Source organism: Pundamilia nyererei, unplaced genomic scaffold (genome assembly GCF_000239375.1).
Source record: "Pundamilia nyererei isolate P.nyererei 1_Seehausen unplaced genomic scaffold, PunNye1.0 scaffold00729, whole genome shotgun sequence".
NCBI lineage: Eukaryota > Metazoa > Chordata > Actinopteri > Cichliformes > Cichlidae > Pundamilia > Pundamilia nyererei.
This window is the reverse complement of record NW_005188130.1, coordinates 1-11,343: the sequence shown is the minus strand read 5'-3', so window position 1 is coordinate 11,343 and position 11,343 is coordinate 1. Positions and strand designations below refer to the sequence as shown.

The window sequence follows — 11,343 nt, the reverse complement described above, 5'->3', positions numbered from 1 at the left end:
TGTGTGTGTGTGAGGCCCACTGATGAAGAGCGTCCTCTGAGTTCAGCTGAATGGAGTTTAACAATGCAGGAATGTGTGTGTGTGTGTGTGAGGCGGGGGATTTGGACGACTCTCTTTGGTTTCCATAGAAACATGATGTAAGGGCGAGGGGGCGGGGTTCTTCTCCTTTCATTGTGTGAGTATGTGTATGTCCTTTTGTGCTTGCTTTAAAGTTTGTGTGGACTGGCTGGTAGAGAGACCTCACTCGATGGAGGAGTAAGACGAAGAACCCAGCAGCAGAGCGGCGTGACGACTGACGGGGTCGAAGACAGGAAGCTGGAAGTTGGAGGAAGTCTGTAATGTAGAGGTGAGGGAACAGGAGCTTTTGTTCTTCGGGGAGTGTGTGTGTGTGTGTGTGTGTGGCCCCTTCGTGACGTTTTCAGAGTCCAGATTGAACCACCTCTGACTTCTCTGATTTTCTCTGCCGCTTTATTGTGGGCTGCCGCAGTTCCCCCGACAGCCTCTGGGTGGAGCTGCAGCCTGGGGCAGATGAACGCAGTGACACTGCTCATTAATGCATTCGTGTGTGTGGCTGTCTTTGTGTTGTAAATGCGATTAGACACTGGCAGCTCTGCTCCTGTTGTTGTTGACCTACTTCTGTAGCTTCACTTTAACCTGAAATCGTCTCCGAGGGCGCACTCGGCTAACTTTACTGTTTCTGCTTCATGTGGAGCGCACACAACCCAACTGCTCAGCTTCATTCTCATTTGCAGGCAACATTTTAAAGATAAATCAGAGTTTAAACACTGCTGCAAACAACACACACACACAAACCTTCATATATACAAATCTACATTTGCTTAAACTATTCTGATTCTGATCTCACGAAGGGGGCCGGTTTTAAACCAAGACATACTATTGCTGAAAGCTGGGGTATAAAAATCACACCGGAAGTGGACTGAAGATCAGAGGAACTGTCCACGTCATGGTCAGCATGTACGAGGAGGTCAGAAGAGGTGCAACAGTGAGAGTCTGCAGCCTTGTGTGAAACATGGCGGAGTCTCCATCGTGGTTCCAGATGCATGTCAGCCAAAGGTGATGGAGATCTTCAAACACACTGCCAGTGCAGTGAAAGCATCCTAAATAGAAATATACGGTGGATCAGCCTCCGCAGAGCCCGGACCTCAACATTGCTGAAGCATCGATTCGCTTCTGCCAAGAGGAGTGGTCAAACATCCAAAGCATCGGGTCAGGCTGAAGCTTGCTGAGGGACGTTGAACCAAATGTTAGTGGGGTGTGTTCTTCACTCTGTGTGGATTGCAGAGAAAGTACAATTTTTAAAAAATTAGTATTTCTGTACAATCACTCCACCCTGGTAAAAACAAACATTTCAAAGGAGTGATTAAAAGCCCCAAATCACCCTGACGGTGGTGCTGATAATGAGCGGATGGAAACGTCTGAGCATCACCTTCATGTCATTAGAGAACCTGTGCTGCCTTCCAGGTGTTTGGGTTGTTAACTGTTAGTGTCCGAAAACATGAGGGTGATGGTATATGTTTCACACTGTTTGATGCGAGGGGTGGAGGGGTAGGTGGAGATGGAGGTAAGGATTAATTCACACAGTAAAAAAGGCTGTAGGCCAACTCTGACCTCGTGGGGCTCAAACGGACGTTTTAGCCTTTAAGTCTGAAAAAAAGAAATGCAGTATACAGAATACTACAGAGTACTATCTGTCACTTCCTCTGTGTCCAGGTTCACCGCGACAGCCTGAGGAGAACTCCTCCCTCAGCACCTCCCACACCTCCATCATGACGGACAGCCAACACCCAGGCGTGCCTTCCCCCTCGCTCTCTTCAAATGTTCACCACAACGGCAGGATTGGGGGGGCGGTGTCAAAAAGTCCCATGACCCCTGATCAAAATGGTAGTCTGGATCCAGGACCAGAATCCCACAATCCCAGTAAAGTCAGCAGCAGGACGCTGACCTCCACCTCACCCCTGAGGACCCTCAGGACTCTCCGAGGCCTTGTGAGTCCAGTCGGTCCCAGTCCTGAAGGCGGCACTGCCAGACCTCGGGGACAGAGCCTTAGCTCTGCACTCAGCTCCAGAATGAGAATCATGACCCCCAGAAGTAAGGTAACTCTCACCTGCAGTGAAAGACACACCTGAGCTGGTCCCACAAGTCCAGGAGAGACAGGAGCTCCCAGGTGGAGCCAAATCTGAAGGGAGGTGTTGATCAGTCTTTGGGTAGCTTTGATCAGACAGAGGTCTGATGAGACGAGTTAGAACCTAAAAATCTGGATGGACCACATGTGTGGTCAGAGTTACCTCATGTGATTTTTAATAACAGCCTGAATAATTAAAGAGAGGTCACAGATTCAGGGGAGACCCCGATGACTGGATCAAACAGCTTTTTAGCTGTAGCTTATAAAGAATCATCACCTGTCTGAGGTGAAGCTCTGCACCTGGATGAACTCCAATCAAAGACATCTACAGACAGTCAGAAGCAATAGGCTGACATAAGCTGCCTCAGACTCTGTTCTCAGTGTGGTGCAGACTCTTCTGGTCTGTAGTATTTGACAAACATTGGTGTGAAACTGCAGATCAAAGTGAAAACTCAACATGCAGTAAAGAGTTTTGGTGATTTTGGAAAGAGCGGAGAGGACAGATGGTGACATCGTGGTGTTCAGATGCTGTCACATTAAGTGTGTTGGAACTCAAATCTTTAACTCAGACTCCTGTTAACCACTTGTAACACCTGTGTTGTTGGTGCAGCGTAGGAGCAGCCAGCAGGGGGAGCCAGAGGCCCTGTTGGACCTGATCCTGGAGTCTCAGTGTCAGAGGCTGGACGACCAGAGAGCCAGCGTCAGCCTGCTGCCCGATCCGGGACCAGCTGCTCTTTGTGGGGCCTGCAGTCCAGATCAACCCCCTGTGCCCAGCCTGGACTTTTACTACATGCTCATACACTACCAGGTCTGTATCTTTACTGGGTTAACTGTTAGCTAAAGATTGGACACACTGGTGTGGTTGGTTGGTGTGGTTTTTACAACACCGGGAGTATCAATGCTCCTGACCAATCAGATTCTTGTGATGTCAGACAGAAATATTAGAAATGCTTTCTTACCTCTAATTTTGAAAACAGAGACCTCCCTAAGTTAGTATTGTTCTTGACTAAAGCAAAGAGAAAAGGTAAATAATAAAGCCTTTGGTTACTTTTGGTTTAGGGTTAGCAGCAACATGTTAGCAACAGATCCTTTGAGTCCTGTAAGCTGCGAGCTGAGGCCTCCTAGACTGGATTTGCTTAGTCTGGGAGATCACACAGATCCCTGATTGAAGGCCAAGTCCGCCCTCAAACTTCATGTGCTCTAAAACATTTCTGAACCTGTTTAGCAGCGTGGCTTATCTTGTTGAAGGGCCACAACCATCAGGGAGCACCATTTCTCTGAAAGGGTGGACACGGCCTGTAACAGTGCTTAGGTAGGCCTGTCACAGTAACATCCACGTGGATGCAGGACACAACTTTTCCCAGCTGAACATCACCCAAAACATCGTGCCGCCTCCTCGGCTCATCTTCTTCCAATCTGGCCTTGTGCTTCCAGGTGTTCCCCAGGTAAGCAGTACACATGTATCTGGGCATCCACATGATGTGTATGCTGACACCTTTCTATCAGAATGGGCCACCCGGTCCAGCCGTCAGTGAACCTGGTTGGTTCTTTGATAGGTTACTGAGCCCTGCAGACCAACCAAAGGGCTGCAGCTTTGGAGACACTCTGACCCAAACTGTCAGACACATTCAAATCCTCTTGTGCATTTTTCTTGCTTTTAACATCACGTCTGAGGACAAAATGTACACCTGCTCCCTGATATATCCCACCCACTAACAGGTGGTATGACTGTATTCACTTCACCTGTCAGTGGTCAGAATGGCCCTGTTTGAAGTATCCGACCAGTTTCACTCCAGTTCACTCTGATCTATGAGCAATATGATAGTGCAGCTCCTGCATGTGTACGAATGAACAACAAGAAAAATTCGTTTGTACCTCACTATCTGTACACATTGTTTTAACATCAATCAGTAAAGGTGACGTGGGCAGGACTTGATTTTAGCATTTTCAGTCAAATCTACACTTTACCTGAAGGATGAAAGAGAAGCTCATCAGAACAGATGATGATGCTATGGGGATAAAAAGATTTTATCCATGTTTGTTGTGTTACATTAGCTACCAGACGGGTTATGACCCACGTGAGCTTCTGTCTGTGTCTGCATTTGGGTCCACTCCCACTTACTGACCTCCAGACCCCATGACAAGATGGCTCTCTGTAAGGTGCAAACAAGTACTTTCTGTCAATATGTCACAACAGTGCGGCTGGTCAGGGATGGTCCTGGATCAACACTGATCTCGTCATCAGGAACAGGATAGTGTAGAACAGCCCTCACCTGTCTCTCTGTCTGCAGTCTGACAGGATGGAGGACCAGAGGTGTTCCCTCCCAGACCTGGATGACGTGCTCACTCCGGTTCCTGACGGTCAGGAGAACTTCTTCTCTTTGGTCCAGAGAGTCCAGTCCAGGAGGATGAATGAGCAGCGAGCTTCACTGCTGCTGAGGAACAGTGAGGAGGACCCGGACGCACAATCTGCTAGCTCCTCCTTCCATCATCATCATCATCATCACTGATGAAGCCCCAAGTCTGATCGGGTGGAGCGACTGAATTCTAGTTCCCTTTAAGGAGTAGCATTTGTTGTTGAGTGTGGCTCTGGCTCCTCAGACTGAAACCACGACCACAGTGATCCTGGACTTGGGGCCATGAGGGTTTTCGTCTGCATGTAGGACAAACTGCTGTCAGAAATAATCTTAATTTTTACTAACACACCTGTAACACATGTCACATGACCAGGAATCACAGGTTGGTTTCTGTACGGAAGAAGAAAAAAATGCTTGGATGGACTCTGAGGTTTGATTTGATGTTTGGAAGTTTGTTTTAATCAAACTTAGGGCTGCAAGCACTTCTGTGTAGATGGGTAAGTGGGGCTATGTGGGTGGGGCAAACCCATATTTATCTCACACAGCGCCCGCAGCATATTTGCCCTTCAAGGCTAGTGGGGATGCCGGTGTGGGCTTTCCCACAGGAAACCCACGTTAGTGGCCAAGAGAGGCATGTTTGGTGGGGCAAGCTGAGGTTTGACTGCATTAGAAGGTGAACGTGGGCATCCCTGTGATGCTGGAGTAGGGAAGGTGTAGTAGGGCGTGAGGCGTAGGTGTGGGTGTAAGGTCCTTGGTGTGAGGGGTGGGTGTGGGTCTGAGGTGTGAAGCACGCGTGTCAGTGTGAGGGGCAAATGTAGTGATGGTTAACAAGTTAACGAGAAGTGGTCGAGGTTGAAGAGACTGCTGAAACCCTTGGGGGCGCAGGACACGACTCATTAAGTCACATGACTGGGGGGGGATGCAAAGTATTCTGGTAGATGTAGTGAAGTTTAGTAACCCATACTTTCAGCTTTAAAAGGACACAGCCTTAATGAGGTCATCATATCCATCAGCTGTTGCTCCTCCCACCACAATGCCGTACAGGAAACAGCTGTTTACTTCCTGTTTGTTCTGTGGTCCCTAACCCAAACTAACGAGGTGACTGAATGCAGACCAACTGACGATGCACTCACTGACCGCATGATAAACACTCTGCATGTAAACGTCACCCTGGACCTGTGAACCTGTGACCTGATCTGTCCTGTTTCACCTGTACTCACCTGATTCTGTAGTAACTGCAGAAATGTGACCTTTAATCTCATGGTGCTGATTTAAATAATCTCTCTAACAAACATCTCAGCTTGTATTTCACTGTCAAACTTTATTCAAACATGCAGCTCACAGACGTGATGTCAGGCTCTCCCACCTGACATGTTTACCAATCACAGGTGTCCGTCTGGAGCTGAAGCCTCTCTGTGACCTCTGACCTCTGTAAGCTGGAAAAGTCTGATCGTAAAGAGAAATGTCACTTCCTGTGTTGGAGGCTTGAATAAAGTTTCATCAGGCTTGATCCTATTTGTCCTCCTCCTTGTTGCCTGGTAACACCTTTCTCACCCTCCCAGTCCCAAAAGCGATGATGGTTCAAATCTGACCAGAGATTTCAAATTTCAGTCAGCTGACTGCAGACAAACGAAGCCGCCTCCTGTTGCTGTCTGCAGGCGACCTTTGATCAGGACCACACATGTCCCGATCCAGGATAATTGGATTTGTTTGGAGTGGTGTGACAGCGACGTAGATTTCAATTCAATTGTATTTACACAGCGCCAAATCCCCTTAAGGTGCTTTATATTGCACAGTAGATCGTACAATAATACACACAGAGAAAAACCCAACAATCATATGACCCCCTATGAGCAGCACTTTGGCAACAGTGGGAAGGAAAAACTCCCTTTTAACAGGAAGAAACCTCCGGCAGAACCAGGCTCAGGGAGGGGCGGGGCCATCTGCTGTGATTGGTTGGGGTGAGAGAAGGAAGACAGGATAAAGACATGCTGTGGAAGAGAGACAGAGGTTAATAACAGATATGATTCAATGCAGAGAGGTCTGTTAATACATAGTGAGTGAGAAAGGTGACTGGAAAGGAAACACCCAATGCATCATGGGAATCCCCCAGCAGCCTACACCTATTGCAGCATAACTAAGGGAGGATTCAGGGTCACCTGGTCCAGCCCTAACTATATGCTTTGGCAAAAAGGAAAGTTTGAAGCCTAATCTTAAAAGTAGAGATAGTGTCTGTCTCCTGAATCCAAACTGGAAGCTGGTTTCACAGAAGAGGGGCCTGAAAACTGAAGGCTCTGCCTCCCATTCTACTTTTAAATACTCTAGGAACAACAAGTAGGCCTGCAGAGCGAGAGCGAAGTGCTCTAATAGGGTGATATGGTACTACAAGGTCATTAAGATAAGATGAGGCCTGATTATTTAGTATTATTTAGGCCTTAGTTTTCACCGGAGCTACAGTATCCAGAGTCGTACGTAGTGAAGAGGTAAAATTATTAACAAGATGTAGATCTGGACACCGTGATCATGAAACTCGCAGCTGCTGACAGCCTGAGACAGCCGACGCTATCGTCAAAGACTAATAATATAAAAATAATAATAATAATAAAACAAACACACTGTTGTGTCCTTTGAGCTTTTTAAAAGACGTTTTGATAAATGCGTTGTTTTAGTAACTCTGAAATAAACTGGTTGTTCCAGCACAGCTTCATCACAACATAAGTGCATTGGTTGTTGTTTTTTTCTCTGCAGCTTATTTTAAGACTTTGATCAACTCCAAGAGTTGAAACAACAAATGTGTTTCATGCTGAAATAAACTTACTCACAGCCTGCTGCAAACTCAATATTCCAGCCTGGATGAATATCGGATCAGTCCATCTCTACCTCATACATTGGAAACTGCTGTGTAATCATAATTTTACTCGCTGTATCACAGTATAACAAGGAGTGGATGGACAGAGGTCAGTGTTACTCCTAGGGGATATTACTGGATGTATTTCATCAGATGAAAAATTCACATTTGGTGCTTTTGACACTTTTAATCTCTGACTAAATCAGTCTCCAGCTCTGTTTCACATGTATTCAAAGGAACTTGATCACACCCACACTGCTAAACCACTGGTTTAGTTAGTAAACTCTAATGTGCCCTTTGCTTTTGTTTGATTTTAGTTTTTATATATTTTTATTTTTATGGAAGCGCACATGTATTTTACGGAGCGCCTGCTCCTATCAGCTCTTCTTCGTGCACCAATAGAAAAAATTAACCCTCAAACGAATCCGGAAACTCAGAGGGACCGCTTCACTTCCTCCACTGAGCATGTCCATCACTGCGCATGCGCGGCTGCAACACAGGACGTAAACAAGTAGCGCGAGTTCCGCCGTCCGCGTGCATCCGCCAAAGAGCGCGAGTCGGCGAGAATCAAAGTTTAACGGCTGTAAGAGCGCGAGAAAGATCGATCACACCTGATCAGGTAGGAGCACTTCCGTTTTCTTTCTTTAAGGTTAGCGTTAAATTGAACTCGCCCTGACCCCTAACCCTCAGTGTGACCGGTTCGGTTTTTACAGAGTAAGAGCTCTTGTGACGTCACATATGAGCGCCAGGTTGGTTTCAGCGGCGAATTCGCGATGCAGCTCGAGCTCGAGCTCGTCTTTTGTCTGAGGCAGGTTGACCCCTGACCCCGCTGCCGTAGTCTCCTCTCAGGTAGACGGCAGCTGATCAGCTGATCGTGTTCCACGCGCTGCTGGGGTCGTCACACCTGAGCGACCCCGGAGTTTAGGAAGAACGCTAGCTACCGGCCGATACCGTGGCTTCTTAGTTGTAACAGAGTTTGACCCGTGAGCCGATTACACGCAACCACGACAGCCACAGCGCAGCAGTTTGTGTGTGTCACAGCTGTGAGCACAGGGCAGATCACGTGTTTGTGCTCTGTGACGTCATCTGACCCTACCTGCTCCTCCTCCTTTGAACAGAAGGCCACTCTTCTCTTTTTCTCACTGGGCTCGAGGAAAAGAGGTTAGGGAGAGCAGATGGTTTTGGAAGATGCCCGAGGAGGAAGAGGAGGAATGCTGAGGGGCTCCTGGTTGTGGGAGGAGTTACCTACAGGTTGGGTGCTGAGGGAACCAGCTGAGAAGTTGTTTCCTCTGCACAGTGGACAGGAGACAAGGAGGCTTGATGGAGAAATGAGGAAGTATAGGAAAGCATTCAGAGGAAGAATAGAGGGAGTTGCAGAGGTGAAGGAGTACAGTGAGGAGTATAGAGAGCTGTGTGGTTAATCTCAGAGGACGTGATGAGCACCCTGAATCCTGGTGGTTGTGAATCGACGACACACGTCACAGATTGAACCGCTCACACTGAGCTGCACTTTGGTGTGGACCACGTGCCAAAGGCTGTAACTGCTGCAGTGTGCACGCTGTGTCGTTCTGTGGTGCATTATGGGCAGTCTCCGTCTCTCACTGAGCACGCTCCTCTGACTGGCCAGCTCGGACAACATCCGCCTGTCTGATGCCACTTTAAACCAGCTGAAGGGGGTCTAGATGTGTCCTGACTGTCGGTTGGAGTTGATTGAGTCTTGCCGGGTGGAAGCCACAGGTGGGGGATGTCACATGTGAGCTTGGACACTTTGATAATGAATGTTGGCTGGGGCGCTCTGAGACACACAGGTGATGTTAGAGCCGTTTCAAAATGTGTTGTCTGAGCGGCAATACCCGTTGTTCAGGAGAATCCTGCAGCGGCTTCCTGCGCCCTGGCAGCGGGCGTAAAGTGAAGTGGCCGGGTACACCTCCCCCACTGAAGCCTCGCCTGTGCCAGGCGGTCAGCTCACACCTGTGTCCTGTTTATTTGTCCTGATTGGCCACACCTGACCTGACCTTCCTCTTCTTCTTCTGCAGCCTCTGTCACAAACTGACCTGCAGCATCGAGCCATCGCCTCCTCCTGTTGCTCCTCCCATCATGACACCTCCATCATCCTGTGAGAAGAAGAAGAGGAGGCGCGCAGAGGGCGAGGAAACTCCTGCTCCCATCGACATCGACACTCCTGAGAGAGGAGAGAAGGAGGAGGAGGAACTGTTCAGTCCTCCCGCTGAAGAGGAACGGGTGAGCAGGAAGGAGAAGAAAAAGAAGAGACGAGAGGAGGAGAAGGTGTTCAGCTCGCCTGCTGAAGATGGACAGGTGAACGGGGAGGAGGAGGAAACCAGCGAGGGGAAGAAGAAGAAGAAGAAGAAGAAGAAGAAAAATAAGAGAAGAGCGGAGGAAGAGGAGGTGTTCAGTTCTGCTTTTTCTTCTGCTGAAGATGCACATGTGAATGGGGAGAAGGAGGAGAAAGAGCAGAGGGGGGACAAACAGGAGGAAACCAGCGAGGCAGAGAGGAAGAAAGAGGAGGAACCGGGTCCCTCGTCTCCTGTTCTGGGTGAACAGCTGAGCAGGAAGAAAAAGAGAAAAAAGAGGAGAGAAGAGGAGGAGGAAGAACTGTTGGCTCCTCCCTCACCTCCTACTGGGGATGAAAAGGTGAGCAGGGAGAAGAAAAGGAAGAAAAAACAGGAGGACAAAGAGCCAGAAAAGAGAAAGGAGGAGAAGGAGGTGTTCTGTTCTCCTCATGGACAGGTGGGCAGAAAAGAGGAGAAGAGCAGCGAGGGAGGAAAGAAGAAAAAGAAAGAGGAAGTGACATCACAGGAAAGGGAGCCTTACAGCGAGACTAAACAAAAGAAGAAGGCGGCGCGCATGGCGAGTGTAGCCACAGCAACAGCAAATGCACATGTGTCGGTTCAAACAGTCAAGAACAGGTTGAAGGAGGAGAGGGGAAGTGAAAGTGTGCAGGAAGTGACATCATGTAATGGAGAGAAGGCAACGAAGAATGTAAATCCTGCAAAGAGGCAGAGAGGTGCAGCGGGGGGTCACGGGGAGGAGGAGAAGAAGAAGAGGAGAACGGAGGCGGCAGCTGATCCTGAAGAGTGAGTTCATAAAGTTCATGTTAACGAGACGTCAGTGAACACAACACAAAAAGATCAGAGACTGAACAAAGCTGGGGAGCCGTGACACCTTACCACCTGCGGCTCCGCACGCTCAGACAGGAAGCAGCGTGGACGCAAAGCTCCTCATGCGGCGTCCATCTTTGTTGTCTTTGCTTTTATGATGAAATGATGATGTCAGCTGATGATGATGATGATGATGTCATGTGCTTCAGGTTTGACCATAAGTTGTTGGAGGAACTTCAGGAATTTGTTCCTCATGTGAAGAAGAAATCTGCCGATCAGATCAACAAGCTGCTGCGGTACGACTTGGCACGCTTCAAGGCCTTCAAAAAGAAAGGTAACGCTGCTGCAGACGCCACCAGCAGGAAGGTACGAGCACTGCGCACTAACCCTGTGAATGCCTGTCTTCCTCCAGGTGTGTCTCTGCGCTGGGGGCGGTACTCTCAGCTTGAGAACCAGCAAATCGAACAGAACGTGGCCGACTTCTTGGCTCTGACGGGAATCAGCTCAGCGGAGCAGCTTCTGTTTCCTCACAGGTTCAAAGAGCAGGAGCTGGAGATCAGGAGGCTGAAAGCACAGCATCACTTCCTGGAGAACATCGGTACGTAACCAATGCAGAACGACGTTGGGTTCACTTTTATTTATACAGTGCCTAATTGCAACAACAGTCACCTCAGGGCGCGTTTCATATAAACTTCATATGTATATATATATATATATATATTCATGTGGATTTACTACCACCTGCCTACTGCTTCCAGGTGGGAAGAATGTCAGTCCCCTGCTGTAATTAAGGAGATAATGCACCAAATGGCTGAACACAAACTAGATGAAGTCCCTGGTAACAGTGCGATTATTGCAGCCGCCCTCCTACTTTCT

The 11,343-nt window shown here is 48.4% G+C and overlaps 2 protein-coding genes across 2 annotated transcripts; both read left to right on the top strand.

Moving 5' to 3' along the window:
• Nucleotides 1–212: 212 nt before the first annotated feature.
• Nucleotides 213–6,010, top strand: LOC102216122 (uncharacterized). The gene is made up of 4 exons (XM_005754895.1): nucleotides 213–346; nucleotides 1,732–2,114; nucleotides 2,754–2,951; nucleotides 4,435–6,010. The coding sequence occupies exons 2-4, from the start codon at nucleotides 1,788–1,790 to the stop codon at nucleotides 4,651–4,653; spliced, it is 744 nt and encodes a 247-aa protein (XP_005754952.1). The 5' UTR covers nucleotides 213–346; nucleotides 1,732–1,787; the 3' UTR covers nucleotides 4,654–6,010.
• A 3,816-nt stretch (nucleotides 6,011–9,826) lies between these two features.
• On the top strand, nucleotides 9,827–11,088 carry LOC102215829 (transcription termination factor 1-like). The gene is made up of 3 exons (XM_005754894.2): nucleotides 9,827–10,443; nucleotides 10,677–10,801; nucleotides 10,880–11,088. The coding sequence occupies exons 1-3, from the start codon at nucleotides 10,214–10,216 to the stop codon at nucleotides 11,071–11,073; spliced, it is 549 nt and encodes a 182-aa protein (XP_005754951.1). The 5' UTR covers nucleotides 9,827–10,213; the 3' UTR covers nucleotides 11,074–11,088.
• Nucleotides 11,089–11,343: the final 255 nt, after the last annotated feature.

What these genes read in the sequence shown, in the direction of transcription:
- LOC102215829 (XM_005754894.2), top strand. Translation starts at nt 10,214, where the DNA reads ATGGCGAGTGTAGCCACAGCAACAGCAAATGCACATGTGTCGGTTCAA. An exon ending in GCGGCAGCTGATCCTGAAGA is followed by an intron (nt 10,444 to 10,676) that starts GTGAGTTCATAA and finishes CATGTGCTTCAG; the next exon opens with GTTTGACCATAAGTTGTTGG. An exon ending in CAAGGCCTTCAAAAAGAAAG is followed by an intron (nt 10,802 to 10,879) that starts GTAACGCTGCTG and finishes GTCTTCCTCCAG; the next exon opens with GTGTGTCTCTGCGCTGGGGG.
- LOC102216122 (XM_005754895.1), top strand. Translation starts at nt 1,788, where the DNA reads ATGACGGACAGCCAACACCCAGGCGTGCCTTCCCCCTCGCTCTCTTCA. An exon ending in TCATGACCCCCAGAAGTAAG is followed by an intron (nt 2,115 to 2,753) that starts GTAACTCTCACC and finishes TTGTTGGTGCAG; the next exon opens with CGTAGGAGCAGCCAGCAGGG. An exon ending in ACATGCTCATACACTACCAG is followed by an intron (nt 2,952 to 4,434) that starts GTCTGTATCTTT and finishes CTCTGTCTGCAG; the next exon opens with TCTGACAGGATGGAGGACCA.